The following is a 27,970-nucleotide window of genomic DNA, read 5'->3' on the forward strand; positions in this document are numbered from 1 at the left end:
CTGGGAGCGTCGATGCTTGAATGCGGGCTGCAGGGCAGCACGGCTCACAGTCGCTCTGGCCTCTGCCCTGCCCTCCCCCACCTCCTTCCTGGTCGACCCTCCTCTCTTCGTCTAATAAAAAGGAAAGGCTCCCAGGCTTATCGGAGGGTGGAAACATCCTGGAGCTAAGGATGAGCCGGAATCCTCTTCTCCTTTGAGGAGCTGTCCTCAAATGCCCTCTTGCACGGCTAAGAATAGCACCTGTCTTCTGATCCTGCATCAGCAGAAACAAAGCTGGTGGCAGGTGCTTATGCAGATTAGCTCGTGTCACCCTCATAGCAGTGATTTTCTGCACCACGTATTAATGAGAGAAGTGAGGCCTGGAGAGGCTTAGTGTCTTGTTCTAAGTCACACTTAGGTGGCAGACGCGGGATTCAGGCTCAGAGCTGTCAGACTGTAAAGTAGGATGTTATTTCACATAATTAGAAAATCTGAGCTCAACCACAGGCAAAAAAACACACACAAACTGTTCTGCAAACTTCTTGGAGTCACAGATGTTGGTTGCCTATCCATCCTGAGGGCCCACAAGTGGGAGAGCCTGCCCGGCATGTCACCCCTGTCTCCCAGCTCTTTACCTTGAAGCCTAACGTGCCTGTCCCAATGTGACTGTGCAGGCAGCCCCTTGGCCCCCACTGTTCCCTAATGCAGTGGCCCTTGGCCTGGCCTCACCCTCGTGACTGGGGATCCCCTCCAATGCCACCACAGTGGCTGGTCCCTTAGGGTTGGCTGTACTGTCTTTCTCCTTCTCAGCATGGCTCATGCTCACAGCTAGGCACTGGCCCCATACTTCCCAGTACAAGAGTTGCCCACATGCCTGATTTCCAAGATGGCCTCTGCCTTGGTCCAAGTCCCTGGGCTTTTCCTGGAGCCTTGAAGCCCCTGTCCCTGTGCCCTGATGCTGGCCTGAACTTCCGGCCCACGGGCCCCTGTCCCAAAGACAACATGCTTCCCAGGCTTTGGTGCCCACACCAGGCCCCCCAATTCCTACCGCGCTGGGCTGGATTGGGGGATAGTTAGCTCTAGCTCCAGAGCCCACTCCCCACCCCAAGCAGCCCTGCCAGGACTTGTTCTGCTCAGAAGAAAAGCCCTACCCAGGCCATGACAGGCCACACTCAGGTAGAGAAGCCCCACGGACGTGCTGCTGTTGGAGATGCACGCATGGTGATTTGGACAATATTTTGCAGCCTCCTGCAGAGTCAGGTCTGGGGGTAGGGGGATGGATCCACCTGCTGAAGGAGTCAGGAGGCCAACTGAGTTTGGCTGTCAGGAAGCCTGGTCTCTGTGAGTCAGCCAAGCATTAAGCAGGGAGCCGGAGGTCAGCTTGGCTTTTGGTTAACAGATTTTATTTACCATTTACAAAAGAGGTTGATTGCATGCAAAAGGTATGGATGCTGTACTCCCTGTGGAGGGCAAACGTGATCCAGCACAGCCCCATCCTGAAACACGGGCTGCAAAGTACCTTTTGGTTCAGTCTGGGCTCCTGGCTTGTTAAAGCCCAGCTCTTAATACCCTGGGATGTGGACTGCAGAAACCCCGACAAGGAGCCTGCACCCCAGCACATCTGAGTAACACCTCCAAACACAGACTCAGAAGTCAAGAAATCCACATGTGCCTACAATCTGTTTAAATAAAATCATGGATGGATGCTAGAGAGCTTAGTAGTGAGTGGAGTGAAATGCAAAGAACTGTTCCATTTCTGTTCTTGAAGTCAGGCGGAACTTCTTTGCTTTAACCATAGGGGCTTGCAGGTCGTCTCTGCTGGGGGAGGTGGTCATGAGCTGACGAGGTGTGCCCCAGCTAGAGGAAAACACTGAGGTGGGAGAAGCCCTCAGACCAGGTCCCTGCCACCGAGCTGCTGTGTGGCTTTGGCAATCATGCCTCCCTTAGGAGCTCATCTTGGTCATCTTGGCAGAATGGAGGCTTGGCTGGATGTGCTGCCGGCTCTGGTCCTCTGATGATGGCTGGCCAGGGCTGCATGGGGGACTGTATGGAGGGGATGGGGGTTGGAGGGGAGACATGTAAGGGGAGCAGCGCCATCACCCAGCTTGGGCTGCCTTGGACCAGTGGCAGCAGCGCCCTAGCCCAGCACAGCACCTCCTGGGGGTGCCTGGCAGAACAGTGGAGAGGCTTCTAACACTTTGTGGAAGAGCTGCGCCCCAGAGAGCTGGCCTGGGGAGCACCTTACATTTGTGCGGCTTTGCACTCCTTGTTGCTATGATTTATTTCCATCCTCACCCTGGACCTGTGAATGAGGCAGACTCACTTTCTTCATTTTCCAGATGAGGAAGAGGATGAGCAGGGAGTTTAAACAGCTTCCCCCAAGATTATATGATGTGAGCAGAAGAGCTGGTTAAAAACAGACGTCTCCCCAGATCTCAGCCTTGCAATGTTTCTTGAAGGACTTCTGGTAGGGCAGCTCCTAAGGGGCCGTGAGGCTCTTTCGGATGCGTCTAGGGTTACAATGTGGCTCCAGCGTGGACATTTCTGGGCCCAGGGCAGCCCTGGCTGGGGTACCTGCCCTCACTCCTGCAAGACGCATCTTACATCTCTGTGTCCCTGGTCCCGTGTGGGCATAGCTTGGCCCCACAGTCTCTGCCTGGACACCATCCTCCACCTTCCCATCGGTTTTTAGACACAGTCCCACAGTGAGCGTGAGTTTCCAGTGCATCTTTGCCCTCCCCGGCTGCATTTGCTCTCTTGCCTTAGAGGGTTGGCTGACCCTCCACCTTAGTCAGCACTGAGTGTCCTTCTGCTCTCTTAGCTGGGAGCCTCAGGATCCAGGTTCCAGGCGGCCTTGTCACATGGGACCAGGGCTCTGCTCCTTGACTAAGGAAGCGGAAGTCCCAGCAGGACCCAAGGGACACTGTGAGGTCTGGGGCTGGGGAGCAGGAGACATGTAGAGCTGGCTCCGTGTCAACTCCCAGCCTCTGCAGAAGTGCCAAGGAGCTGGGTGACGAGGAAGTCTTTGACAACTGCATCCTTATAACCAGAGAAACCTCTCGCCTGAGGCACTGTCCAGAGCCCTGGATAGGGGGGTTCCACCGTTGTACAAAACAGGGGTGACCCTAAGGGGCAGAGTTGGGGAGCATGGTCCAAGCAGCAGGGCAACTGGGATGGGGAAGATGGGTCACAGGACACACTCTAGAAGTAAGCCTTGTTATGCACATTCTTCTTCTCAAACTTTTGCCTGAGCTCGGCGACCAGAGCTGACTGGGCGGGGCTTCCGACAGCCTTGGGTTTCGGTGACCGCTCAGCGTGCAGTGGGGCGAGGGAGCCGGAGACCGTGGGCACCGTCCAGGGGGCCGCGCCCACGCTGGGCGCCGCGCTGGGCGGCGGAGGGGGAGCGGGGGCTTTGGGGGGCAGCGCGCTCCCCGGGCTGTTGTTGTTGCGGTTCTCATTGGGGCGGTCCTCTCTGAGCACGAACCTGTCAGCGGCCTTGGTCCTCCGGAACTTGAGCCACTCGATGCGGATGGCGCGGGGTGCCGGGCTGGGCCGCTTACGGAGCACGCGCCGCACCGGCAGGACCTTGTTGGACTTCTTGTTGCGCCAGAAGGTGGCGGTGGAGATGAGGACGGTTATGGCCACAATGATGGCCATGATGCCGGCCAGCACACCCACGGCCTTCATGGGGTTGTCTTTGGTCTGCATCAGGAAGGCGGCCATGGGGCTTCGGGACAGCATCTGGAAGAGAGATGCATTCAGCTGCTCCTGCCTGGTCCCGGGAGAACAAAGCAGGGGCCGTGAACACCCTTAAGCCTGATGGTTTTAAAACTTTCTGGGGTCAGGCATCCCTAGAGAATCTGATGACCACTCAGGGCTTCATTTCAGAAAAAAATGCCCACAGAGAAAACATGATGCTTGCGGCTCTCCAGGAAAATGCACACAGAGCGAGCGTGATGCCAGTGCCTCTTTCGGATGAAGGACGCCTGCGTTAGCTAGAACTGCTTTCCTTTGATTATAAGGGTCGCATCTGCCCAAGTGTATCAGGAACCCCGTAAGTGCTGACTTTCTGCCGACACTGAGCTGAGAACTACACATGGTGATTTTACTTCTGCCTTTCAACACCCAGGGGAAGGAGGCATCATTAGTCCCATTTTACAGGAAAGGAAGTGGAGGCTTTGCAAAGTCCAAAGTCACATCGTTTAGAAGTGTTGAAATCAGGATTTCGACCAGATTTCAAAGCCTGGGTGTTTGATGGCACCGGCAGCCTTTGTGAGCATTGGATATCTCTGCGGAAAATGGTCTCCCTCCCTCTGGCCATGTTGCAGTGAGGCCTGAGCTGGCCCTCTGACCCTCCCCCTGACCCGAGCTTCGTACCCACCTCAGTGTCTACGATGTCAATCTTGAGTAAGGCCGTGGTGCTGAAGGATGGGGAGCCGCGGTCCTTGGCCTGCACCTCTAGGGACCACATGTGGCCCCTGCTAGGTGTGATGTTGTGCAGGGCATCCAGGGAGCGGATGGAGTTCTTGAGCCGGATCTCCCCCGTGTGCGCATCGATGTCGAAGACGTTGGCCGGCTCTGCGTGGGTGATGGAATAGTCCACTAGGTTGTTGGGCTCCTCTGCATCCTGGTCTGTGGCCTGTGAACAGGGAGGGACAGACAGAGCTGGGCTTCGAGGGTAACACTTATGTACCCTGGCTAAACCAACACGTCATGTGGGTTTGCTGGTTTGATGCAAAATGGTCCTGATCCTATTTTGAGTGGACTGGACCTGGGAGAGGAACTGAAGGAGCCAGGGTGGGTCTGTGCTTGACCCTCTATGTGTGTTGTATCCATGCATAATCAGAATGAACGTAGGCAGTCAATGTGGTTAAAAAAACCAAAAGCTTGGAGGCTGAGTGACTTGTCTAAGGATAGAGAGGTGGAGGAGGGGAGCTGGGATTCAGAGTCAAGTCTGTTGGGTTTCAGGGCTCATGCTTTTTCTGTATTGGGAAGACAGTGCAGGGGAAAAGGCATTGCTGTTAGAGCAGGCAGACTGGCTGTGTGAACTCAGGCAAGCCACACCTGCAACCCGCCAGAGCTTCCATTTTTTATGTGTAACAATAATATCTTCTTTCTCGGAGGTTATTTCTGGGTTGAGGTGGGGATGGGAGTATGTATACAAAGTACTTTAACAACCCTTGCCCATTGCAGGAATCCAATATATGCCATGTGCTGCTGGCAGATGCTGGAACAAGGCTTTCAGGGGAGCTCAGCTACCTTTGAAGCCCACCTCAATTTTCACCGGGGTCCCCAGCACCATTGTCGTCTCCTGGACACTCTTTCCGAACTGGGGGTAGTGGTCGTTGACATCCAGCAGCGTGACGAACACCTCGGCCAGGCTGTACCTGCCCTCCATGTCTTCTGCCTTCACATAGAAGTGGTACCTGGCAGTGGCCTCGGCATCCAGGCTGGCCCAGGGCTGGGTGCAGATGATGCCAGAGGATGGGTGGATCTGGAAGCTGCCGGGCGGGGAGAACACAGGTGTGGGTATATATGTACCCACACACACACAGAAGTGCACACGTGCCTGCAGTAATGAGCTGTCCCCAGGAAGGAGCAGTAATGCATCAGGCAGCTTCTCCAAGAAGCTCCAAGTTTCCACCTGCTCTTCTCCATCCTTGCCATCTGGCTCAGGATGGGAGGCAGGACCACCCAACTCCTTGCCCGTCTATCAGTGTTGAACTTAACCTGAGTCATAGCCCTCGCCTCCCCTCCCCTGGCCTCCCACCCCTCCAGCCTAGCACCACTTACCTGGCCCCCAAGGCCATGAGCCCCAGATCCAGGGTGTGACGATGACCCCTCTCTCAGACTTATGCCACCTGTGTGTGTCTCCACACCCCTGACTGAGGCTCTGCACCCCTACCCTCCACTCCTTGCCCCCATGCTCGCCTCCCCTACCCAGGTGCTGTTCTTTCCAGGCTCCCCCAACCTTTGGCACAGACCCCCTCCACCCTCAGCCCCTCCCAAATCCCTTCCCTGAGGCCCTATCTGGGATTCTGGATCTACTCACAGATCTGCCCCGGACCCATAGATGGAGTATTTGACTTCACCCCAAGGACCTGTGTCTGGATCCACAGCCTGGAAGAGAGAAAGCTCCAGTGGCCCCTGCCCCTTTGTCAGGGCACAGCGGCAGCTCTTGCTTTCAATGGCAAAAAACCAGGCTTCGGTCAGGGGTTGCCCAGATGCAGAAAACTGATCTGGAAGCCTGCTCTGGAGTCTTAGATCCCCCCAGAAGGTCTCAAGTGTTGGAGGAACCAGAAGTGTATTTTTCATTACATGAGCTCATCAGAGTCCTGTGTGGTGCTGTTACGCCCACTGTACAGAAGAAACTGAGGCTCAAAGAGGGCGGGTAGCTTGTCCAAGGACACAGCTAAGGAGTGTGGGCTTTGTTATTCAAACTGGAGCCCAGATTTGTCTGACTTCAGAAGGCCCCCCCCACCCTACCCCCAGTCCCCGGGCTAGTCCCCAACCCACTGTGACAGCCACCACGTTGGAGCCCCCCGGGGCATTCTCGGGGATCCTGGCAATGTAGTAGTGGGAGGTGAACTTGGGGACATTGTCGTTGGTGTCCAGGAGCTGGATCACGACATCTGCTGTGGAGCTGAACTTCTCCGGGGTGTTCACTTCGATGGCCAGGAGCTGGGGAAGGAAAGAAAACGAGGAAGGACTTGTCTGGGTGGCGGGCGCCCTGCAGAGAGCGTGCCACATCCTGTCTCAGTACCATCCCCGCAACCCCTCGCCTTGTCTCGGGTTCTCAGTCTCAGCTGCCAGCCAGCTGTTCCCGCCTCCACCTGCACGGGCCCCTGGAAGGCAATCATTTCCCCACTGACTGCAATGTCCATTTATAGTTTCCGTTTGTACTGAGGCCAATTGCTTTTGCTCCACGGATCTGCATATTCCCTTTTTTTTGACTTCCAATTTGAAACTTTATTTTGTTTCATAACATAATTTAATCCCTGTTAGAGTAAGTTCCTGCCTCATGTTCTTTTTTCCTGCATTATTCTTATAGGTTTATTTCTCCAAATAAAAACTAGTGTAATTATATTAAGCTCCCTACCGCCTCCCTTAAGGAAATTCTAGGTAAGAGTTAATTGAGGTGGCACTGGATTCTTTATTAACTCCGTAAGAATTTGCATTTTTATACAGGGTGTGTCTTCATATTTCTTGTCTCCTTTATATCTTTTTATTACATTTGTGCATTTTTTTGGGTCATTTAGAGGCTGCATATTTCTTGTGATAGCAGTTCCTAGGGATTTTATCCATTAGTTGTTATTATAAAAGTGAATCTCTTACTCCATAATTCTCATTTCTATTTTTTGTACATAGGATGCTATTGGATTTTGCATATTAACTTTGTAATCATTCATGTTAACAGCTTTGCTGTGTCTAACAGTATTTTAATTTTTTAATTTACTTTTCTAAGCAAACAATCACACTATCTAAAAATAATGATCATTTTCTCTCTTCCTTTCTAATTTTATATTTTCCTTCTTTATCCAGGAATGACATTATTCCAGAAATAGTGAAAGAACAGTGGTGAGAGCAGGTATCCACGTTTTGTTCCTGACTTCATAGAAAGCTTTTAGAATTTCACTTTTAAGCATGATGCTGGCTATTGGTGTGTATGTATGTATAATTATACCAACTTAAATAATATCAACAGATTATTTATCTTTTTTATCAATATAAATGATTTATGTATTTATGTATACTATGAATTATTTATAAATGTTTATCACTTTAAATAATTACAAACACAAAGGAGTATTTTTTTTTCATCTTCTGCTGAAGTTTTTAACCGAATAGATGACAGATGTCAAATGCATATGAGAAAACATCTATCCTAAAAATCAAATAGTTTTCTTTTCTCTCAATCTATTAACACGCCACATCATGATGGTAGTTTTTCTTTGGACCCCTCCTTGCGTTCCTGGGGATGGTCATAGCTTAGAAGCGGGAGCTCAGAGAGGCTGGTTGAGCAGTAGGAACAGGTTCTCATACCACTATTTTCTTCTTCCCTCCCACTCGCTCCCCAAATCAGCAGGAAGGGCAGAGAAACCAAGAGGAAAAGAAAAGGGCCAGGAGGAGCTGGGGGAGCCAAGGGACCCCACAGGACTGAATCCAGGTGCTGCTGTGACCCTTCCATTCAGGGCTGTGCAAAGCATCACCTACCTTGAAGGTTAACACTTTGAACTTTTCAAAGTCAATGGCAGCTGAGTTCTCCACAATGATCGTGACTTGGGCTTCGTTCAGGACGGTCTGCGGGACCACTCGGAAGATGCCCCCGGGTCCCACCAGCCGCAGGTTGAATTTGGCGTTGGCTCCCTGGGCAAAGAGTTTGGAGAGAGGAAAAAGGGAAGATGACTGAGAATAGAAACTCATTATATTGTTGTGCTATGCAAGGAGGCTTCACATGTCCTTGACCCTGGGAGGTGAGTATTATTACTTCTTTCTATAAGGGAGGTGATGAGGAATCAGAAAGACTGAGTAGACTATGAGGGCTAAGAAATGAAAGAAACACAGCAGGCCTAGCCCTGGGCTGGGCACAGGAGCCAGCAGGACACATTCACAATATCTGGAGGGTCAGACGCAAGGGTGTTTTTATTTAACTGGCTGTTTCTTTTTAAATGACTGTGAATGTCTTTAGGCCAAGCAGCTAATCTTTGATTATCTACCTTCCCTCCTCTCTCTTGGTTACCTACTCTCGTTTCATTCATTCTGTGACCCGCCAGGCCCCTGTGACATCAGCAGGAAAGGCTGATGCCGACTCGGCTCTGGGACTTGGTCCTGAGTGGTCTGCAGGCAGACAGGGTGGAGGGCAGGACCACACACCTGGTCTGAGTCGTTGACGGTGATCTTGAGGCCGCGCAGGATCTCCCCCTGGGGCGGGTGCTCGTACATGGACAGCTCAAATCTGTTCTGGGGTCCGCTTTCCCCGTAGAACGTCGGTGGGTGGTTGTTCAGGTCCACGATCCTGATGGTGACCGGGACCATGGCCTGGGCAGCTGGGGTCCCCGCAGAGCTGACCTCAATCACCTGGGGTGGGGACAGGTGGCTACGGCTGTGTTACAGGCTGACTCCAAGGTGGCCCCAATGATCCTACCTCCTGGTATTCATGCTCTTATGTAATCTCACCTTTTTAAGTGTGGCCTAGTCTAGTGACCCGCTCCAAACTGACAGAATATGGCAGAGATTATGAGCTATCACTTCGTGATTCGATCACACGAAATTGTGACTTCTGCCTTCTAGCAGACTCTCTTTTGCTGGCTTGGAGAGACCTATGTTTCAGGGAACTAATGGTGATCTCTAGCCAACAGCTGGCAAGGAACTGAGGCTCTGAGTCCAACAGCCCACAAGGAACTAAATCCTGCCAGTAACCATATGAGCTTGGCAGCTCACCCTGGAAGCTCACCTTGGAGCTCACCTTGGAAGCTCACCTAAGCTGACCCTGGGCTCCTGACCCACAGAAACTGCAAGATATAAATGTGTGTTTCTTGAAGACACTAAGTTTGTGGCAATATGTTACGACAGTCACAGGAAATGAAAAAAGCACTATCACTAGTCCTATTTCACAAACGAGGCGGTGAGGGGAGGCAGTCGCCCGGGTCACACAGCTCATGAGTGGCAGAGCTGGAACAGGGAAGTCAGGTGGGTCTCATCTTAGGCAGTGCTCTCCCCACCGCACTGCACTGCCCTCTCCGTGCAGCCAGTCGTGGGTCCAGACCCTGGCTTTACCGCGTCCTGCCCTATGTCCATTTGGCCAGGGGGAGGCTGCGGGGAGGGCAGGTGTGAGATGCAGCAGTAAATGATTCATGCAGGCTGCAAAGCCACGGCCCAGCGCCCATGGGCACCAAGGAACCGGGTGGCAAGTATCACATGAGGCCCTGCGAGGGCTTCCTTGCCCTCTTCTGTAAGCATGCTCTGATCTTAGCTCCTCTAAAATTACCCTCCTGGCCCCCACTCTGTCACACACTAGCTGCCTCCTAGCCCTCCTTTCTCAGACGCTTACACCCTCTGTCTTCTTTTCCTACCTCCCACTCAATTCTCAGCCCGCCCCCAACTCAGACACTTCACACACTGGCCCTCACCTTCCCGAGGGCGCTGTCCTGTCAGCTAATGTGACTCCGCTTCGCAGGTTGGCCTTGACCCCCCCATCTCTCCTTCACCGGCTCCTCCCCACTTCCTCACTCAGCCTGGGATGCTCCCACAGGTGGTCTTGGCTAGTGGCTCTTCTCTCCCCACAGCCCTTCTCTGGGTGGTCTTATCCCCTCTCATCCTTTCACAGCTACCTGTATGTTGATACTGTCTCCCCTGACATCCAAACCTGAATACTCAAGTTTGGATGTTTCAACTTGAATGTCCCCAAGGCATCAAAACTCATCATGCCGGTCCTACTCAGCTTGCCTCCTCTTCTGTGTTTCTGACGGCGTGGTACCACCCCAGGCTCCATCCCTCCCTCTCCATTCCCCTACCCCTCACAGTCACGTTCTGTGGAGTCTGCCCACTTCATAGTTTGCAGTCTGTCTGTTTTGACCATTTGCCCCCACCTCGTCCCTTTGGACCCTCTTCATCTACCCCCTGGGCTGATGGCTCTGCCACCCTGCCTCTCATCTAGTGCTCTCCAAACACGAGTTGGGACCAGTGTTCTCAATATGCTGGGCTGGGCTGGGATTGGATTCCAGAATCACTTGGAAGCTCAAAGCATGCAGAGTCCTGGGTTTCCCCCAGACTCACTAAATTCCCACCCTCAAGAGTGGATCCTAGAAATCTTCGTTTGCTAAGCTCTCTGATCTAGTGAGCAGTCAGAGTGAGCTTTTCACAAGACACTAATCTTGCTCAAAGCCTTTCCATGACCCTTCACTGCTCTTGGTTGGGACTAGTTACATAGTTTACAGGCTCGGTGAAACATGATAATATGGGGCCCCTTGTTAAAAAAGTTTCTAAGATTTTCAAGATGGCAAGAGCAGAGCATTAAGTCCACCATGGGACCCTTCTAATCACAGTCCCCGTGTAACTGCATGGGTCGCGTGCCCACAAAGCTGGCCCTGTTGCAGGGAAAACCCATACCCTGTGTTCAGAGCCTCTGCTCCTCTGGCCCCCACCTGGGGTCCAAGCATTTCTGCTGTACATGCTGCCTGTGGACGCTTGGCTCCAGTCCCACTTGACTCCCGTTGTCCCCGTGGTACATGATGTGCTATCACCTCCAGCCTTGGCTCAGTGGGTTTTCCTAGTTTGCAGTGCCTCCACTCCCCCAGTCTCCACCTGTTGGGTCCTACCCATGTTCAAGGCATTGCTGCTTCAGTCACTTCTTCCTGCCACATTACAGCTCTCTGCTTGTAAATTCGTGTCTCCCCTTGCCAGGGGCTGCCTCTTGCAGGTGCTTCCTGAAGCAACATCTAGACCCTTTCCCAGACTGTAAGCCCTGGTGGGTGAGGGGTGGGGGTGGCCTGGGTCTCATCACCCTTGGAACCTTCCACGGCCAGAGGGTGGGGATGGCCAAGCTCGAGGCATAGTACCTGTACGTGCAGCTCATACACTTCTCTCCGGAGCTGGGCAGGGCTCTGCATGACGGAGATGGCTCCAGACGTCTCATTAATTTCAAAGGCCTCATCACTCCCTGTCACAGAGGAGAGATGTGCCCTGCGGTTCAGAACAGGGCCACACGGTGGCGCAGAGGGGTCGTGCCAGGCAGGGTGCCTTGCGCTCGTGTTATCTCATTCAAGTCTCCTCTGTAGGATGCAATTCTGTCATCTATGTCTTGCCAATGAGGAAACTGAGTCTCAGAGGGGTTATGTGGCTTGTCTAAGGTTACACAGTGAGTGCAGAGCTGGAACTTAAACGCATTACTTTCTGGCTCCCAGATTCTATAGTATTTCCTTCTCTCATGCATTGTGTGTGTGTGTGTGTGTGCGCGCGCTGCAAAGAGAAAGGGAGAAAGAAAGAAATATAGGAGGGAAATAAGGAAGGGGAAAGAAAGAAGGAGAGAAAGGGAGGGAAAGAAGAAAGGAGAGAGGAGGAGGAGAGGGAGAGGTAAGACAGGAGAGAAGGGGTGGGCTGGGTGCTTGGTGGCTGTGTAAAGGACCGCAGTGTCGGAGGGGAGGGAAGGCAGTCAGGGGTCTGCGTGTCTGGGGAGAGGTCTGTGTGTGATGGTGGGCACATCTGTGCGTGCATGAGCTGCTGGAAGGGGCGTGTGCACCAAGAACGTCCCAGGGACAGGGTTGGAGGAGGTGACTGTGTCTGAGTGAGAGCTTAGAAACATGTGCATGTCTGGGACCAGGCACCAGGCATGATGGCCCCCTGGGGGACCTGGCCCATGGGAACCAGCTATTGAGGGCTGCAGAGCCCTCTCCAGGGCTGCTCCTCCTGCTCAGTTGTGGAAAGAGTAGACTCGGAGCCAGGAGACAGGTTCAAATCCAATGGGAACTTGGGATGTTTCAGCTTCTCTGAGCCTCAGTTTTCTCATCTGTATACAGGGTTGGTACTAGGGACATGCTGAATCACCACTGCATTTAATTCATTTAATTTAACTGGATGCTCTAGGCCAAAGCATTTAAAAGAATGAGAAAAAAAACACAGCAATATAAAGAGTATAAGAAATCTTGCCACCCCTCCCCATCAAGGAGTCCATGAGCGTAGGGAACCATGAATTGGCAACACCTCTGCGCTGCTCTCAGTACTGTCCCCCCCACTCCGCCCAACGTCCCTCCCTGTTACTGGACCTGATGACAAACGGGCCAAAGCAGATGCCCAAGGAGATGTGCTACTTCCTGGAGGGACCCAGCCTCTCCTCTCCATGCATCTTGTATTTCCAGCCTCACAGATGAGGAATCTGGGACTCAGAGAGGTTGTAGAATCTCACTCTGGTCACCCAGCGATGAGCCCCAGACTCACCATTCACAAGGCGGTAGAGAATGCGGTTGGGTTTGCCCCGATCTCCATCCATGGCGACCACCGTCAGCACCTCTGAGCCCTTGGGGGAACAGGAGCAGCTGCCTGAGGCAGGTGGGTGAGGCTGGGGCTCTCCCCTCCCCAGGCACTGCCCCCATCACCGAGGGGAGGTGCTGCCCCGACTCAAAAAAAGGGCCAGGCCTCTCTGTGGCCCCATCCCTACTGTTACAGAGAGCTTGTAGCCACTGGGCCTCGCAGGGCTGGAGGGACAGCTGGAGCCCAGCTGTTTGTCCCCCAGGTGGGTTGGCACGTGGGCTGTCCAGGGACACTCAGGCCTCCTGCATGGGCCTCCTCCTCACACCTCCTACCCTGCCTCCCCCGCTGCATATCACTCTCGGCTGTCACCTCTCTGTCCCCGTCCTCCAGCCTCACCCCTGCTGCCTCATCCATCTTTGAGCTTCAGAGGTGCTGTAGGGGAGAGGTGGCAGAGGGGCCAGCAGAGGGGTCCAAAACCAAGTCCAGGAACTAGAAGTTTATCCCGTGGCCCTGGGGGGACATTCGACGGGCTTGGGAGGCTGCCACAACCTGATGAGCCCTGCTGGACCATGGCCTGCTGCCCCTTCCTGACCTCCCTCCTCAGGCCTTCTCCCCGGAGGCCCATCCATCCTCATGGCCACTTACTGACGGACCGAGTGCTGCCTCCTCTCCCCCCAGCACCTCCCTTAGCTCCTCAGCAAGACAGTCTGGGCCTCCCCCTGCCCCGCCTTCCTCTCTCCCTTGCTCTGTGCTGTTCTCCACCGGTCGACTGCCAGCTTCTGGAAAGTGGGGAAGTGGAAATTGAGAAGGCAATTCAGTTCCTCAGAGAGTTGTGGAGCTGTGGCCGTGTGAGGTCTGGCTCTGGCCGCTGGGTCTGTCTGAGGGGGGCCTCCAAATACAAGGCTGCACCCCATGCAGGGGCACGCTCACGGAGGGGCCTGCATAGCCTGGGGGTGGACATCACACAGAGATGTCGGGGAAAGTGGAGCCTGGGCTAAACCGAGCAGGGCCGGGGCGTGAGGCCGCTGGGCACAGGCCAGACTGAGTGGTGAGACGGGCCGGGCTGAGAAGAGGATGGTGTGGGCTCACAGGTGGAGGGGAGGCTGTCCTCAGATGCCAGGCCCAGGAGTGGAAGGTTCCCTGAGGGGCCAAAACACGGCGGGCAGAGACTGCACTAAAGCCCTTCTGAAGGGCTGACATTTGCAGCCGGGCTGGGGTAAGGCTTGCTCCTCACACAAGCACCTGCTTCTTCCCCTTTATACTTCCCGATGCAAAATGACCTGTTTGTGGCCTGAGCCTGAGTGAGTCCAGAGCCGGCCTCCCTACGAGGGGGTCACCCGGGGCTGAGCCCAGCCGTCTCCAGCAGCAGGACCCAAAGGGTGGGGCAGGAGGCGTCTGTTGCTGACCTGGGCTGAGGAGCGCAGCCACCCACCGGAAGGGTGTCCTCGTACACGTAGCCGTAGTAGGGCGTGCCCACGAAGACAGGAGCCATGTCCTGCACGTCCTCCACATTGACCGTGACCGTGGTGGTGGCCGAGAACACTACGTCTGCCCCTCGCAGCCTCCCTCCGCCATCCTAGGGAAGAATCAGACAGGGAAGAGAGGCCGTGCTGTGAAGTCAAGCAGACGCCGGTGGCATCTGGCTCCTGCCACTCACTGGCCTCAAGGCCAGCTGCCCTTCCTGACTTCTGTTTGCTTCTGCATCACCTGGAGATAACATTCCTTTCATAAGAATGTGAGGAAAATTAAATGAGATGATGCGTGAAGGTCTTCAGTCAGTGCCTGGTATGCAGTAGGCGCTCAAAAGCATTCCTTTGAAAAGAAGGTTGGTTCTCCCTCCAGGGAAGTCATGTCTGATGAGTGGCAGAGCAGGAGGGGACCAGGGCCAGATCCACCACCCCCTAGCCAGGAACCAAGCCTCCAACACTCCCCAGGAAGGGCCTACTAAGAGCGTGTGTAACAGAAGTGTGCGCCCAGAGAGCCCCGGCCTCACGGGGTAACCGGCAGGCAGGGCCGGCGTGAGCCCCCTGGTGCAGGCCGAGGGGAGGCCCTGTAGCCAACACCTGACCAGCGAAGGCCTTCCTGGAAAAGCAAATGCAGGGGGCCTAGAGGGACGGCCGGGGTTTCCTGCCCTCAGGAGGAAGAGCAGCCACTTTGTCTGAGCACCTGCTGAGTTCCCGATCCCCCACCATGCACTTTAGTAATATGAGGAATTGAGTTAAGCCTCAGGATGGGCAGCTGAGGAAACGGAGGCTCAGAGAGGGTAACTGGTCACACAGAGAGGAAGAGGAGGGAGGGCAGGCCCAGGCAGGGAAAGGGAGGCACTCGAAGGCCAGTTTGTGGGGGATGTGAGGGGTGGGAGTCTGCAGGCATGGCCGTCTGGCCCTGCAGAAGGGAGCCTGGCCTGTCAGTCTTGGGGTGCGTACGCCCTTTCTCAGGAAGGGTATGTCCTCTCCGGCCCACAGACAGCAGCCTCCCTGGAGAATATGTCCCTGTCGGGGCAGGGTCCCCTCATCAGACATTCTGAGCAGCTGTACCCCACCCCCGCCCCATCATACCTTCTGCCCCCAAACTGCCTCCACTCCATCCTGGAACCTAACTGTTCCAGCCCAAGGGCAGCTTCCCTGGACGGAGGCTGAGGAGAGACTGGCTGCTCCTGTCCCTCCCTCTCTGTTACCTTGGCGACCACGGTGATGAAATGGGCCCGGGCCTTCTCATAGTCCAGGGAGGCCCCAGCCTGAAGGCGCAGCACACCGCTGTGGCGGTCCACGGCAAATTTGGAGGCGTGCGGATTCTGTAAGAGTGAGGAGCAGGTTGGGCCTCAGGGAGGGACTCAGGCCGGCCCCAGCAATGCCCACTCTGCTTACGGAAAGGGGGTCTCCATCGTCCTTCGTTCCAGGAACTCCAGGCCTCTGTTCAAACTTCAGGGCACTCGCCTTTCTGGCCCCCAGGGTCCCCCCTTCCTGGGGCTCTGGGCTTCCCCTCCCCTTCCCTCAGTCCAACCAAGGAGTGCCCTTCCAGGACGGCCTCAGCTCTTCTCTCTGCTCAGCTGGAAAACCGCTGGGCCCAGCTCTGGGCGGCGCTCTGGCCTGGCATTTCCAGCAGGTAGAAATGTTAGCTGAATGCTCTAACTTAGAGGAGGTGTGGGCTGAAAAGCCAGAGTGACAGAGAGAAACTTCAGGATGGTCCAGCCCCACCAAGGAGGGGACTGCGGGCCAGTCCCAGGCAGCATCTGGGGGGGTGGGTGGGGGGGTTGGGTGGGGACAGGAGACTCTCCTCCATCTGAAGAAGGGTCACCGTGTGTCAGGAGCTGTTGTTGGGACTTTACACGTATTTAATCCTCGTAACCGTCCAATGAGGATGTGCTTCCTTCTTTCCCATGTTACCCAGGAGGAAACAGCTGGGAAGGTGACATAACGATTGAAGGCGCCACGAATGGGAAGTGCTGGGATCTGTCCAGAACCCGTGGTACCCAGGGGGTTTCTCCAGAGCCTGTGACTTGAGCCACTGAGCTGCACTGCCTTGAAAACTGTGAGAGCAGGTGATCAAATGTGGAGAGGAGAGGAGATGCTGCGGACACAGCAGCCGTGGGAAGGAGGGCAGCAGGTTACAGAGGAGCCAGGGGAGAGGCAGGAGGTGCGGGGAGGGGTCTCTGCCTTCGACGGGGTGGGCTGGATGGGCAGGGGCGGGTGGGGGTGTCATAGCTCTGTTCCTTCTGCGAGTTGCCCCTTCTTCCTATTTTCCTATTGACAATACCAGGCCCAGACAGGTTTCTTCCCCCAGTTCTCTGCCCAACGGGGTGCAAATGCACAGGCCTTCTCTTGGGGAAGGGGTTGGTGGGTGGAGAGCTGAGGGTCCTGAGATCTGGGGAGAGGGAGGCAGGCCAGCTTGGAGGGAGCCAGGATGGGCCAGTCAGGGGACGATGGCTTCTGCTCAGGCCTGCCTCATGTCCCCACCTGACGTCCCACACCTGCATTTACTGGGACTTCACTGGGGTCTGATGCACCATCTCTGATAAACTTTGGGACTAGTGGAGGCACTGGCCTAAGGGCCTTGGTGATGGAGATGGAGGCTGTCCAGGTGTCCCCTCTAGCCCAGGCCCCTGATTATGCCCTGTGTTCCCCTTCTTACCTGCAGAAAGTAGGTGACGCTCCCTCCAGAACCCGTGTCCCTGTCCACTGCACGGACCTTGGTGATACTGCTCCCGGCAGGTGTGTCCTGAAGGGTCACAGCCGTGAAAAGTCAGTCCCAGGGGCAGTGACAGAATTCTCAAGGGGCTGGGGTATGGGGGCATGGACAGGTGGGGCCAGGGGAGTGAGGGGCTAAAAAGAGGCGAGAAGGTGGTAATTGACCCAGTGAGCATCCAACAGAAAGAGGGGGCCTCGACCAAGGAGACACTCTGGAGTCAGAGTAAGGGCAGGAAAGGGCAGAGGGAAGGAGGAACAGACATCCTCCTCCTGAAAATAGCTTTAGGGAGAGAGCCAAGAAGAATCTGAGACTCCAAATAGACAAAGGACTTAAATATGAAACCACTATAAGCCATTAATAAACACAGATGCATTCAGCATCACCGGGGATCCCACGTGTGCCATTTCGAGCCAGGATAAGTATCTTTCTCCTCCTGAATTAGCAAACATGTAAAATTCTGAGAATTTCCTGTGTTAGCCAGGAGCTGGGAGTCACCTCTCCCACATCCTAGAAGAAAGGCAAAGAGGTGCCGTTTGGGAAAATCAATTTGGCAACACTTCACAGGCACCCACGTTTTGACCCAGTCATTTCAAATCTGGGACTGTATCTTAAGGAAATCATTTCAATTAGAGAAAAAAACTTTTATGTTCAGAGTTTGATGTTTCTTATGACAGTACAGATTTAAAGTGTCTTTAAATTTAAAGGATCAGCTCAGGAAATGCTGGAATATGCACTCAAGAAAAGCTATTAAAATGTTAGTTACCCAAACTTTATAACTGTTGAGGAAAATGCTTATGTCATTAATTCAGTGAAAAATAGTATACAGAAAGCATATGTTTACTGTAGTCACAACTCTATAAAACACACAGGAAACAAGAACCTATAATAAGGAAAATGACTAGAAAGAAACAGGCCAACACTGAACAATGTTGTCTCAAGCTGGAAGGATTGAGGGTAATTTTTGACTCCTCCCCCCGCACTTTCCTATTTTCTTTGTATTTCCACAATAAGAGTACTACGGTTATAATGGAAAATGTTAATGAATATTCCTTTGGAATAAAAAGGAATGTGGGAGGAGATGGCAATGGAGGTGGGGCGAGGACATGGAGGGGAGGGCCCTCCAGAGGGTGGTGAGTGATGGAGGGGGGCCTCCGCTCCAGTGCCCGGTCCCCTTGGTGCGGTCACAGGGCAGCCCAGAGCGCAGTCCTCTGATCTGGGGTGGGAGTGCATGGGCCCTGCCCCGGGGGCCCCTTGCTTACCTCGGGGACTTGGACAATGTAGGGCTCCTGGATGAATCTGGGCGCCTCATCATTGGCATCAGTCACCAGGATTGTGACTTTTTCTGCCACCTGTGAAGGGGCAAAAGGGACAGTAATTGGGGCAATGAGATCTAGGTGGTAAAGGGACAATGTCCTCTAATACTCCAGGGGTATGTCTCTGCCCCCTTCCTCCCCCGCCTTCCACTCCCTCCCTCCTTCCCGTTCTCTCTTTCCCTCTCTCCCTCTCTCCCTCTGTCCCTCTCTCTGGCCTTCCTTCCCTCCTTCCTTTCCTCTTTTATTCATTCATACAACCCATATTATTAACTGCTTAGTGCCAAGTACTGTGTTCCATCCTCCAGTCTGATGGTGTGAGTTTTGCAGGATGGAATGTTGGGCAAAGATCAGCACAAAAGAGAATGGTGGTGATATCATTCAGGGTGACAGCAGCGATGTGCTGTGCACGGAGGGCGGGGACCTGACCCCACGACTCCAGGGGCCCCACGTGCACCCCTGGCCCAGGTAAAAGGATCCGTTTAGGTGGCTGCATCCAGAGGCCCGGAGCAGAGGCATCAGATCCAGCCTGCAGGGAGGCCTGAGGGTCTGCGGTAGTTTGTAGGTGAGAGGGGGAAGGAGTGTCAGGAAAAAAGGAGCGACGTGTGCAAAGGCACAGAAGAGTGAAATGTGTGGTGACTGCAGAGAACAGCAGATTTGGGGCTAGATGGCTGGTAGGGTGAATGTGGGAGAAAAGGCGGGCAAGGCCGGTGGTGCCTGCCGGGGAGGTCCTGAATATCAGTCCATCCTCGGGGCAGTGGGGGCCAGCTGTTAGCATGTTTTGAGCCGGATATGGCCAGGTCTATGTTCCACAGTGATGGCTTCTGACATGTGTCGGGGTTGGGGAGCCTTGGAGGGAGGGGAGCCCCGTGATTATTCGGGAGGCACTGATGAGGGCTGGGCCAACGTGGGGGCTTTTGGGGAGGAAGCAAGGGAGGAGGGGTCTAGGTACTCAGATGTTCTGCTGTTCTGCTCTGGTAATGGGGCAGAGCCGAAAGCCAGGTCAGAGAGGGATGTATGCAGGCTGGAGGAGACGCTGCTTGGCGAATGCGGGTGTGCTCTGTCCAAGTGCAGCCCACAGGTCTTGCTCTCTGTTCCTTCTCCCTCCCTTCCTTCCCCTCTCTCCTGGGGGCATGTTGGAGCAGAACTTGCTGGGCCTCTGCTTGGGTTTGCCGGGGAGCCCCCCACCCCCTCCCTCCTGGAGCAGGGAACTCTGCTCAGGACCCGGGAGCTGCGCGCTGCCCGGGGCTGGCTGGAGTGTGTGCTCACCAGATTCAGGCCGTCGGAAATGCTGATAATGGCTTCAATCTCATCTTCCCTCTGTGAAGCACAGGGACGGAGTGAGTGTCCAGCAGTCGACCCCTGAGGCTGGGGGCGAGCTCTCTGTAGCCCCCTGAGCGTGTCAGAGGAGGCCTGGGCATTTCCAGGGAGCCCTGCAGCAGGGCCAGGGGGCCCAAAGCAGCCTCTGGCCAAGCTTGAGACTTAGCTTTGGGGCTGGGCCCGGCAGGGGTTCTCATCAACCTAGAGGGTTGAGGTACCAACTGAAAATGAGCCCCTGCTAGGAAGAGGAGAGATGCTAACACATGTGCCGGAGGACCCAGGAAGAGGGTTCTCTGTTTTTTTTTTAATTTTCCTTTTTCTCCCCCTTATTTCTCCCAAGCCTGTCTGTATTCTATGGCTCTGCAGAGGTCCGGCTCTGCAGTGTCTCAAGCCCTTCCCGGGACATGGTGGGACCTCAGTGAGGAAGGGTGTTGAGGTCCCAGGTCTCCAAGGGTGCCAGTGAGGGGCAGCACAGTCACACCTCCTCTGCTGTACCCCCGCAGCCGTCTCTGATCCCCACCCTTTCCTTTCTCTGCGCTGGTGGGTCTGCCATCGGACCAGAGCTGGCAGCAGCCCCACAGCTGAGGTCTGGGAACAGGGCCCACCAGCCTGGTGTGGACTCTTACAAGGGAAACATAGCCCACACCCTTGTCACCTGCATGTTCAGAGGGCATAGAGGGTAGGGGACAGTTTTCCCAAACTAAACCAGTCTTTCCAGGCCTAATCTGCTGGCTGAGTTGTCTGTGACATAGAGGACCTCTCCAAGGATGCTCTCTGGGGCCCTTGCAGCCCACAGAGGTTCGTTTGCACACCTGGCATGATGCTCCTCGCATGTGGCCATACCTCTCTGTCCAGCTCTTCAACCAGGGTGATGCTTCCAAAATTGGGGTCAACGGAAAAGACATTTCTAGCGCTGGGGTCAAAGCTGATGTGGTAGGAGACAGGGTCTCCCTCAGGGTCCGTCCCATTCAGGGTGTACACATGAGAGCCTGGAAGGAGACAGAGGAGAGACTTAGAATCTAGGATCCAGCTGTTCCTAAAAGTGGCAACTGCTCAAGACCAAGGATTCAACTTCTTATACAGTCAATATTCAACTGGTATCAAAGCTCCGGCCCTGAGTTGAGCACCCGCTGCTGGCCTCGCCCCAGCTGGCTGCTTCCCACTCTTCTTCTGTATCCTTCTCGACTATCAGTTAGATGTTAGTATCTGTCACTTTACAGACTGTAATCTATAAATACAGATTACAGAGGGTCTGCCGGGCCTAACTCTAGGGCCTCTGCCTGGTAAGGACTCCTGTCCCAGGAGCCAAGACAGGGGGCTCCTTGGGGATGGGGGATGCGGGATGCGGGAAAAGGGAGGAGTCATTAAGGTGAGGGGGTGATCCACATGCAGCACTGTTGCCCGGGCCTGGATTAGTTCTTCAGGGAATTCTGAGCAGGAGCTTTTACACTGCAAATCCTTTGGCTCAGGGCTCCCAGACCAGGTGAGGGTGAGGAAGCTCCAATCTCTCTTCTCCTCCTCCTCCTTCCCCTGTCTCTGCATATCCCAGCCAGTCGATTGTTCTTGGGCCATTTTAAAGCCTAGAGCCCTGAGGCTCTGGGAGGTAAGTACAGCTGCTTAAGGTCACGCGGGTGGGTAAGGGGCCCGTGATGGGGACTGCCACCTGCCTCCTGGGGCCGCCCTGTCTTGGAACTCGGGGCTTGGCGTTCAGGACCAGCCCGGTTTAGGGGTTTAGGTCTTCACCACCAGGGGCTGTGCCCTCCTTTTCTGCAATTGCCCAGGGGAATTCAGAGCGCAAACAGGGCGCCTCAGGAGCACCCGCAGCCTGCAGTTTAGCGTCTCAGTAGGCGTGGAGGAGTCACGGATTTGGTCCCTGTGTCCAGGGAACGTGGGGTGCCCCTCTGGGAGGCCGGTGCCAGGCAGGTGCCAGGGCTACTCACCTACAGGGGTGTCTTCTGGGAGGCTGAACAGGGCCATGTTTCCGTTGGTGCTGCCCACCCCGTTGTCAAAGAAGTGGGGGGCGAAATTGGCCTGGGCTAGGAAGAGAACACAGAACAGAGGACACCAGGAAACACCGAGGGACAGCTTTGCACCAGCCAGGTCGTGCATCTGACCCCACCTGAGGCACTCCCCGCCCCGACCCCAGAGCACTGATCAGGTCCGTCGGGCACCACCGCCTGTGGGCTCCGGCTGGACTTGTCAGGGACACACACCATCTGGGGCGCTTGGAACCCAGGGCAGGGGCCAATCTCAGCCCCAGCAGTGGACAGACGGGGAAACCACGCCCAAAGAGGGCCAGTGCTCTGGCCAAGGTCACAGGGGAAGTGGAGACACCCTCACACGGCCATCAGAGCAACTCCCAAACTGCCCACCCATCTTCTGAAGCAGCAGAAGGCAGCGAGGGTCCTGGCCCCCAGTCTCGGGTCTCCAGAGTACCCGCCCCTGGGCAAGTGCTCCGGAGGCGCCCCTCTCCCGGCCGAGGCAGGCGGCTCGAAGAATCGCCTCCCTCCCCGCTCCCGGAGCCCGCCGCAGCCCCCGTCCCCGTCCCCGTCCCCTTCCTGAGCGCCACTCAGAAAGTAAGCGGCCTGAAACTGTCTCTGGCTCCATCCAGGTGGCGCCGGTGCCCACTGCTTGTCCCCACCGGGGCCCGCGGGGCTCAGAGGCCACTCACCCAAGCGGAAGAACAGCAGCCCCAGGGCCAGGACGGCCCGCGGGCCGCGCCTCATGTCTCCGCGGGCAGGTAGCGTCGCTCGCCGCCGCCGAGGCCGGGCGCCGGAGCGCCGAGCACGCCCCGGGCCGGCGACGAGTGCGGAGCGGACCGCGGGGGCGGCGGCGGCGGGAGGGGGCGCGGGGCGCGAGCGCTGGGTGGTGCGAGGGCGCTAAGCGGATGACAAGGCTCTGATCCGCGCCTCTGGAGCGCTCCCGCCCGCCGCCTGGTGAGACCAATTAGTGGATGCGGAGCTGAGGGGACCGGGGGTGGGTGGCGGGAGGAGGGGACGAGGACGCTCGTCTCTGCTACCGCGCCCCCTGCCCCATGGAGCAGGTCTGGGGTGCAGGTCCACAGGGCACTGGAAAACTGGGGCTTCTCCGGGCCCCCTCGTCCTGGCAGAACTAGGCTTCGCTGGTGTTTTCTTTCCCGTTTTATGAACTTTCTCGGTGACTTTCAGGGAGTTTACCACACTCTCTCTCTCTGAGCCCCGCTGACTGTAAAACAGCAGCAGGGAAACAGCCCAGCCTCAGCAGAGAAGGATCCCTCCCTTTAGTCTCTAAGAGAAACGAGGGCAGAGAGGAAACGGGGTGGATTGGCTTTGGGGAGGGTATGGTCCTAAAAATAGTTTCCAGGGAGAGTGTCCCTGAAGGATTTGGGAGTGAGATCAAAAGACAAAGAGGAGGGTTGTGGTAGGGAAAGTGGCAGATGGTGAGGGGTTACCACGATCACCTCTCTGGGATGTCAGTCCATTCCTGCACCCCTCTCCTCCCCTCTCGCCAGGCCAGCTCTCCCAGAGGGTCCAATTCCAAGTCTGATCACTAGTGGGGCACCACATATGTGATGGGCAGCAGAGAGAGCCTTCAAGTCTCTACTAAGGTGGGAGGCAGAAATTACCAGGCAGCAGGCTGAGCTCTCTCCGCATCCCAGTGCCCCATTGTGACCCCTGAGAAGCAGCAGACCCACTCAGGCCTTGCAAGGAATGATTTGAAGGCGAATTCAAGCCCCATGCTGGGACAGACTTGCTAACAGAGCTGGCCAGCACAGGTGTGGACTGTCCTAAGAGGGGTGAGCTCCCCATCTCTGGAGGATGCTTAAGCAAAGCCAGGCACTGCTATGGGGGCCCTGAGTGCTGACAACTGGAAGCACCTAAGCTCAGGAGCCTTCCTGGTTGTTGCAAGCTTCCCTCAGCTGGACCCTCATTTTCCTGCTCTGTCCCTGGTGGAAGCAGCAGCCCGTCCCCCTGATATTCACACGGCGGACACTTGAGGCCCAAGCTTGGTCACTCCCCAAAAAAGCCCTTGGGAGGGTGTGTCCACAGGCAGAGAAGACCCCTTTGTGTGCTCCCTGGAGAGGCCTCCCTGGCCAGCGTCCCAACATTTATTCCCCCAGGGCCTTCACAGGAGCAGAGCACCCCCCACCCCCCCAGCCGGCCCTCCTCCATCCACTGTTGGTAAGAGGTAGGGTTTCGGTCCAAGGAGAAGATGAACCAGCAGTTCCAGAGTGTTTGGCAATTTTCAGGCCCAGTTAGCCAAAACCTGTCTTGTTGAATCCCCGCAGGCTTGGCCCTTTGGCTAGAAAGATGCACTTTATTCATTTATTGAAAAGTTGTAACAGTTATTTTTATTTTTTATTCAGTTATTGAAGTATAGTTGATGTACATATTACATAAGTCACAGGTATATGATACAGTGATTCACAATTTTAAAGATTATACTCCGTTTAGAGTTATTATAAAATATTGGCTGTATTTCCCATGTTGTACAGTACATCCTTGAAGCTTATTTTCTACCTAATAGCTTGTATCTATTTCTCCCCCACCCCTATACTGCCCCTCCCACCTTCCCTCTCCCCACTGGTTACCACTAGTTTTTTCCCTCTATCTGTGAGTCTGCTGGAAAGATATACTTTAAATTACACAGATATTTCTGCATCTTTTGTGTCATGAAATGCAGAGACAAAGCCAGGACAAGCATTCCACAAGTGCTGTATAGAGATGAGGCGTCTGAGGCTTGCTGTAGATCACTTAGTGAGCTGGAGGCAGAGCCAGGCTTTCCTGGGGCAAGTGTCAGTGTGCTGAGAAAAGCCAGCTCTCCCTGTGTCCTGTCTGCCCAGCTCCTCATCCTTTGACTTTTTTATCCTCAGTTTACTCAGTTGACAGACTTGTCCTAGAGAGGGATAGAGAAGGAGTACCCCATGTACCCTGTGTGTGATTGTCCTGCTTTAAAAGGAAAATGTTAAAGCCCAGAGAGGGTAAGTCACTTGCACAGGCTCACACAGCCAGTGAGCGACAGAGCCGGATTCATGCCCAGTTTGGCCTGGCTGCAAAAATAGTTGAACCTCTTTATGTGGCAGAGGAAGACGACCATAAAGCTCTGGAAGCTTCAGCTCCCGAGCCCCTGGCTCCACGCATGCTTCCATAGCCCTTATTTTGTATTCATAGTTTGTATTATTTTTCTTAAAGAGACTGTCCCCCGTCAATCTGCTATAGTGACTAGTGGCCTGGTTTGCCTGGGACTGAGGGGATTTCCAGGGATATGGGAATTTCAGTGCTAAAACCAATCAGGTTTGGGGTGAGTGGGAATGAGTTGGTCCCCGTCGACTGGCCCCTGTCCTCAAAGTAGCTGAGAACCTAGGGAAACAGCAGCTCTTCGTGGCGGTTCTCACCGTGGACCGTGATCTTGACCTTGTGATACTGAAGGTCTGGAAGCTGCCTGGAGGGCTTGGTTTGTCATAGCTGGGAAGGAGGGTCCCACCTGCCCTGATGCCTGGGGCTTGGCCCTCACCCAAGGACCCTGGGCAGTCTTGGGCGCACCTGTTATCTTGTCCTCTGTGTGCGCATCACCCCTGCAGGGTGACGAGCTGCATCTCCCCTGGGCCTCCTCGCCATGGCAGCTGCTGTGAAACACCAGGTCGGGTCATCTCAAGGTCAGGGTCTGACAGCTCTTCCTCGGGTGGATGTGCAACAGCTGGTCCAGCCGTTAGTAAGTGGGAATTCGAGTGTCAGCTGCCAGCCTGGGCACGCATGTGTGTTCCAGCTCCATCTGCCAACATGCCAGCCCAAGCTTTGATGACTTCTTTGCTCATATCTGATCTACCTGAGTGTGCTAACCCACAGTGCCTTGTGTGCACACACACAAACATTGACACAGCTGCCTGAACACACACGAGTTCTAGTCCCATTGGCAAACCCGCTTGTATACACGTGTGCACACCCATACACCAGTGGATCGCACACATGTCCTCATGTAAACACGCATGCCCAGGACATGCACGCACACCTGCACCAGGAGAGGTTGGGCAAGGAGCTCTCCAGGCTCCTTCTGGTGCTGAGGATGTGGTGAGCAGCAGGGGCCTGCTTTCCGGCTCATCTTCCTAATGACACTGACCTAGGAGGGAGAAAGGGCAGGTCTCCAGCACCCTGCTTCTGCCCCAGCTGTCTGGGATGAGACTTTCTGGCCGACTAACATCTGCTCTGGTACCTGGCATCCTGAGATGTCCTATCCAGTTGCCAAGTTCCAACAAAATGACTGCTCATGACAGGTAAGCGATGGGTGGGATTTGGTACTGCGCATGAAGGCGGAGGGTCAGGGGATGTACCCTCTCTGGACATGACTGTGAGGCATCACCTATCCCAGCCCAGGTGAGGTCCTGAGGACTGTCCTCTGCAGGTCTCGGCCAGGTGTACCCCCCTGGCTGGAATTTGAGAGTCCCTCTCTACAGCAGTACGATCTGGGGCTAGCCACCTCTTCCCCCAGTCCCCGTCTAGCTGGAACTGGTACCCACTGGCTGGGACTCCTGTGTTGTACTGCTGGCTCTTGGTCATGGCGGCATCACACAAGTGGGCAGAAGCCCCAGCTCTGATGCGGCCTATTTGCCCCGTCTAGCCGTCTCTGCTTTCTCAGCCGGCCACATAGCTGGGCCTGGAGCGGGTGCATTCCACAGAATGTCTTCTCCTCTAGAAAGTTTTTTTTTTTTTCCGGCATGCTTCTGCCCCTAGACAAAAGTGGTCCCTCACTGGGACTTTGACAGGGCTCTCAAAAGAGTTGAGTGCTGTAATCTGTCTGCTTTGGTGTTTTCCCCAGAGTGCCGTGAACCATTAAGGGAGAGACCATGTTTTGTACATAGGTTGTTCAGTATCGTCACAGGACCTGTCCCGGAGTCAGTTCTCAATGGGCAGTTGTTGACTGGGGCTGAATAAATGACTGAATAAATGAATGAATGAAGAGGCACCTGACAAGGTCATAAATCTTGGTTCCTGGTGCTAGTCAACTATGGACCCTCTGCGGGCCTTTGACATGCTCCCTTCTGCTCCAACCATCCAGAAGCTGGTAGACTGGGGTAGCCAAGGGGTGCACACTGAAATGCCTGTTGAGCCAGACAAGCTGTGGAAATGTGTGAAACAGCTGAGGAACAGGCAATAGGGAGTGGTGGGGACTGCTTCATACGTTTGAGCATCATATCCACCAAGTATTTAAACACTGAGTTGAACAAGCAAAAGGGTTGCCTTTTTATATGCAAAAAGGACCTTTTCAGTTCTGACATCTTGTAATTTGACACCTCCCACCCTCTGGTTCATCCTTTGCAAGTTCTGAGGGGCAGGGCAGTCTGATGGATTAAACAGCAGATGAGACAAAGACCTCTTCCAGAGATGGAGCTGCTGATAACAAGCCTGCCAGCTGCCTCGGGAACTGGCCACATGTTACCAGGCTGCTTGTAAACAGGCAAGGTCCAGCCAACACTTGGGAGACCAGGCTAGATACCTGGACACACCCAGATCTTTAAAGTTTTATGATGCTTTCACAGCAGGGCAAGTGGCTGCGGATGGATTCCCCTGGGGGAGTCACGTGTGGAGTCCTGCCTGAACATTAACCAGCCAGGACGTGGCCTCTGCATGGCTCCAGAAAGTGTTCTACCCTGGACAGTCTGCCCAGAGATAAGCTTGGAGATGAATCAGCAGAGTAGGGGGTGCGCAGGACTGTAAAGTGCATGTGGTACCCAACAGGAAGTTCTATGATGTCTGGGGATGAAATTGGTCCCAGAGGACCTTGTCTTGAACAGAGGTGGGGAAGGGAAGAGGCCTGGATCTGTTTAGTTTGGTGGAAGCGAATCTGTGATGACCACTGGGTTTCTCTTTTACAGCCAGGCATTTCTCATGTCCTCACTCCCTCTCCCTGACAGCCCTCTGCGATAGGCAGTCACAGCCTCATTTTCCCGATGGGGAAGCTGAGGCTCTGCGAGGTCATCTGACCTCCCTGATGTCACACAGTGGGCACACTACAGAGCCATTATTTGAACCCAGGTCTGTCTGGGACAGCTGTGCTCCGTCAGCTGCGCCAGGGGTCCCACCCAGCCAGGGAGTTGGGCCCCTTTGGTTGCCATGGAGACCACACACCTTCTCGAATTACACTGCTATAGCCTGCCCTTGTGTTTAGATTCTTCAAGGAGTCAGTCAAGCCAACAAAAGAATTTCAGTTTTATAATGTAAAGTTGTTTCCAG

General features: G+C 54.8%; 1 protein-coding gene across 2 annotated transcripts; it reads right to left on the reverse strand.

Annotated features, from left to right (window-relative positions):
• Positions 1-1,360: 1,360 nt before the first annotated feature.
• On the reverse strand, positions 1,361-22,609 carry CDHR1 (cadherin related family member 1). Of its 2 annotated transcripts, XM_006213097.4 has the most exons (17): positions 22,435-22,609; positions 21,704-21,799; positions 20,607-20,752; positions 19,713-19,763; positions 18,393-18,482; positions 17,077-17,163; positions 15,623-15,739; positions 14,378-14,521; positions 12,913-12,991; positions 11,538-11,638; positions 8,854-9,057; positions 8,194-8,346; positions 6,496-6,660; positions 6,032-6,099; positions 5,252-5,480; positions 4,361-4,618; positions 1,361-3,720 (listed from the first exon to the last, which is right to left on the reverse strand). In XM_006213097.4, exons 1-17 carry the CDS (start codon positions 22,487-22,489, stop codon positions 3,181-3,183), a joined length of 2,583 nt encoding a protein of 860 aa, XP_006213159.2. In that variant the 5' UTR covers positions 22,490-22,609; the 3' UTR covers positions 1,361-3,180. The 2 variants fall into 2 exon arrangements, with proteins under 2 accessions (XP_006213159.2, XP_072827292.1); XM_072971191.1 differs by lacking the exon at positions 22,435-22,609 and having other exon boundaries at positions 21,704-21,872.
• Between the last annotated feature and the right edge of the window lie 5,361 nt (positions 22,610-27,970).

This window comes from Vicugna pacos, chromosome 11 (genome assembly GCF_048564905.1).
Source record: "Vicugna pacos chromosome 11, VicPac4, whole genome shotgun sequence".
In the NCBI taxonomy this organism is placed as follows: domain Eukaryota; kingdom Metazoa; phylum Chordata; class Mammalia; order Artiodactyla; family Camelidae; genus Vicugna; species Vicugna pacos.

Excerpts from the sequence above, each read along its gene's own strand:
- CDHR1 (XM_072971191.1), bottom strand. The coding sequence starts at position 21,872 with ATGCACGACCTGGCTGGTGCAAAGCTGTCCCTCGGTGTTTCCTGGTGT. Across the intron at positions 11,639-12,912 it reads TCTCTACCGCCTTGTGAATG|GGAGTGATGAGGCCTTTGAA; the intron begins GTGAGTCTGGGG and ends CCTCTGTGACAG. Across the intron at positions 3,721-4,360 it reads TTGACATCGTAGACACTGAG|ATGCTGTCCCGAAGCCCCAT; the intron begins GTGGGTACGAAG and ends TCTCTCTTCCAG.